Here is a 1,354-nt window from a genome sequence, read left to right on the forward strand (position 1 = left end):
GGTTTCGTTTGTTGACAGCTAAGCAAACAAATCCTTTAATGTTCTAGAAACTGTACACAGACAAGTACATTCATGATACGATTAACTACTAACTTCTCTTGCTTAACGAAGGACACACGGACACAGGACAGCGAGCCAGTCCGGGGACGGGACGACTAAATGGGGACGAGGAGGAAGCCCCAGTGCCACCGCTCGCCGCTGCTCCTGCCCGCGTGCCGGGCCAGTCTCTGGGCGCCAGGGCCTCTGTGCACGCCGGTCCGAGGGCCGCATGGCCCCTGCGCCGGGCGCAGGTAGACAGCTCTGCCCGGGCTACAACTGGTCACTAGTGTGCTCTCTATCCGCCTCGGGCTTGACGGTTTGGCCGGGAGAAGGGGCGTGGGGTGGGTGGGCCACGGGGGGCAGGCCGTGGGACAAGGACATGGCGCTGGGGACGATGCCTTCTACAGCAGCCGGGATGCCAGTGGGGGCCACGCCCACCACACCCGGGGGGTACCTGCTGGGAGAGGAGAGACAAGACGACGGTGAGGTTGGGCCGGCAGCACTGACCCCACGGTGGGCAGGCCGAGGACACTGTCTTGGCGGTCTATATGCCCTTCCTGACACAGGTAGAAAGGGGAGAGGTGGGCTGCCCGGCACCTGCAGGTGACACCTGGCCCACCATCCCTGCCTTCACCTGGACCTGCGGGGACCCCAGGGCACAGAATCTGGGCAGCCGGGTACCTTGCTTTCCCAGAGGCCCCTTGCCCGCCTGCCCAAGTGGTCGTGGCCACAAGGCTGGAAGGCCACACCCCATGGGGCCGCAGGGCATGGAGCGCGGGTCATGGTGGGCCAAGCCTTGCCCCTGCGGGTTGCTGTGTTTCCTGCCGGCTGGCCCCATGCCCAGCCCCTGCTTCCTCCCTGGCCAGAGGAGTGACCCATAGCCCTCAGGAAGGCTCTGTGACCCCAGCCATAAGAGACTGGCTTGACCCTGGAGAACATGGGGCATCAACTCCAGCAGAATCAGGGCTGGGCAGCCTCTCAGCCCCCTGAGGTCACAGACCATCCTCTAGCTATGGACCAGGTGCTAGGAATACCCAGCCAGGACAAGGGTCCACAGGGCAGCCAGGGCACCCCGGCTGATCACCCAGACCTGGGCCCCACCCCCACCCCACCCCCAGCCCCGGCTTGCAGGCCCCCAGGGAGCAGCCACACCTCCTCGCAGGGACCGAGTCTGAGGAAGCTCGCACCACAGAGACCTGGGCCCCAGCAGCACAGCACCCATTTAGTGTTGCTAACGGGACCTGGACACGCCCCAGGCCAGCTCAGCACCGGGCGAGCGAGCGTCCACAGGCAGGGAGGCTACATTCACCACCAC

The 1,354-nt window shown here is 64.9% G+C and overlaps 1 protein-coding gene across 1 annotated transcript in view; it reads right to left on the reverse strand.

The window, feature by feature from the left end:
- Positions 1-309: 309 nt before the first annotated feature.
- CTBP1 (C-terminal binding protein 1) overlaps positions 310-1,354 on the reverse strand; it is a 77,153-nt gene continuing 76,108 nt past the window's right edge. The window contains exon 11 of the mRNA XM_007955780.2: positions 310-493. Coding sequence (XP_007953971.2) covers positions 310-493 — 184 coding nt within the window. The remainder of the gene's footprint in view (positions 494-1,354) is intronic.

The sequence above is a fragment of the Orycteropus afer genome, unplaced genomic scaffold (assembly GCF_000298275.1).
Source record: "Orycteropus afer afer isolate SDZICR_OR568_19922 unplaced genomic scaffold, OryAfe1.0 scaffold00539, whole genome shotgun sequence".
NCBI classification, from domain to species: domain Eukaryota; kingdom Metazoa; phylum Chordata; class Mammalia; order Tubulidentata; family Orycteropodidae; genus Orycteropus; species Orycteropus afer.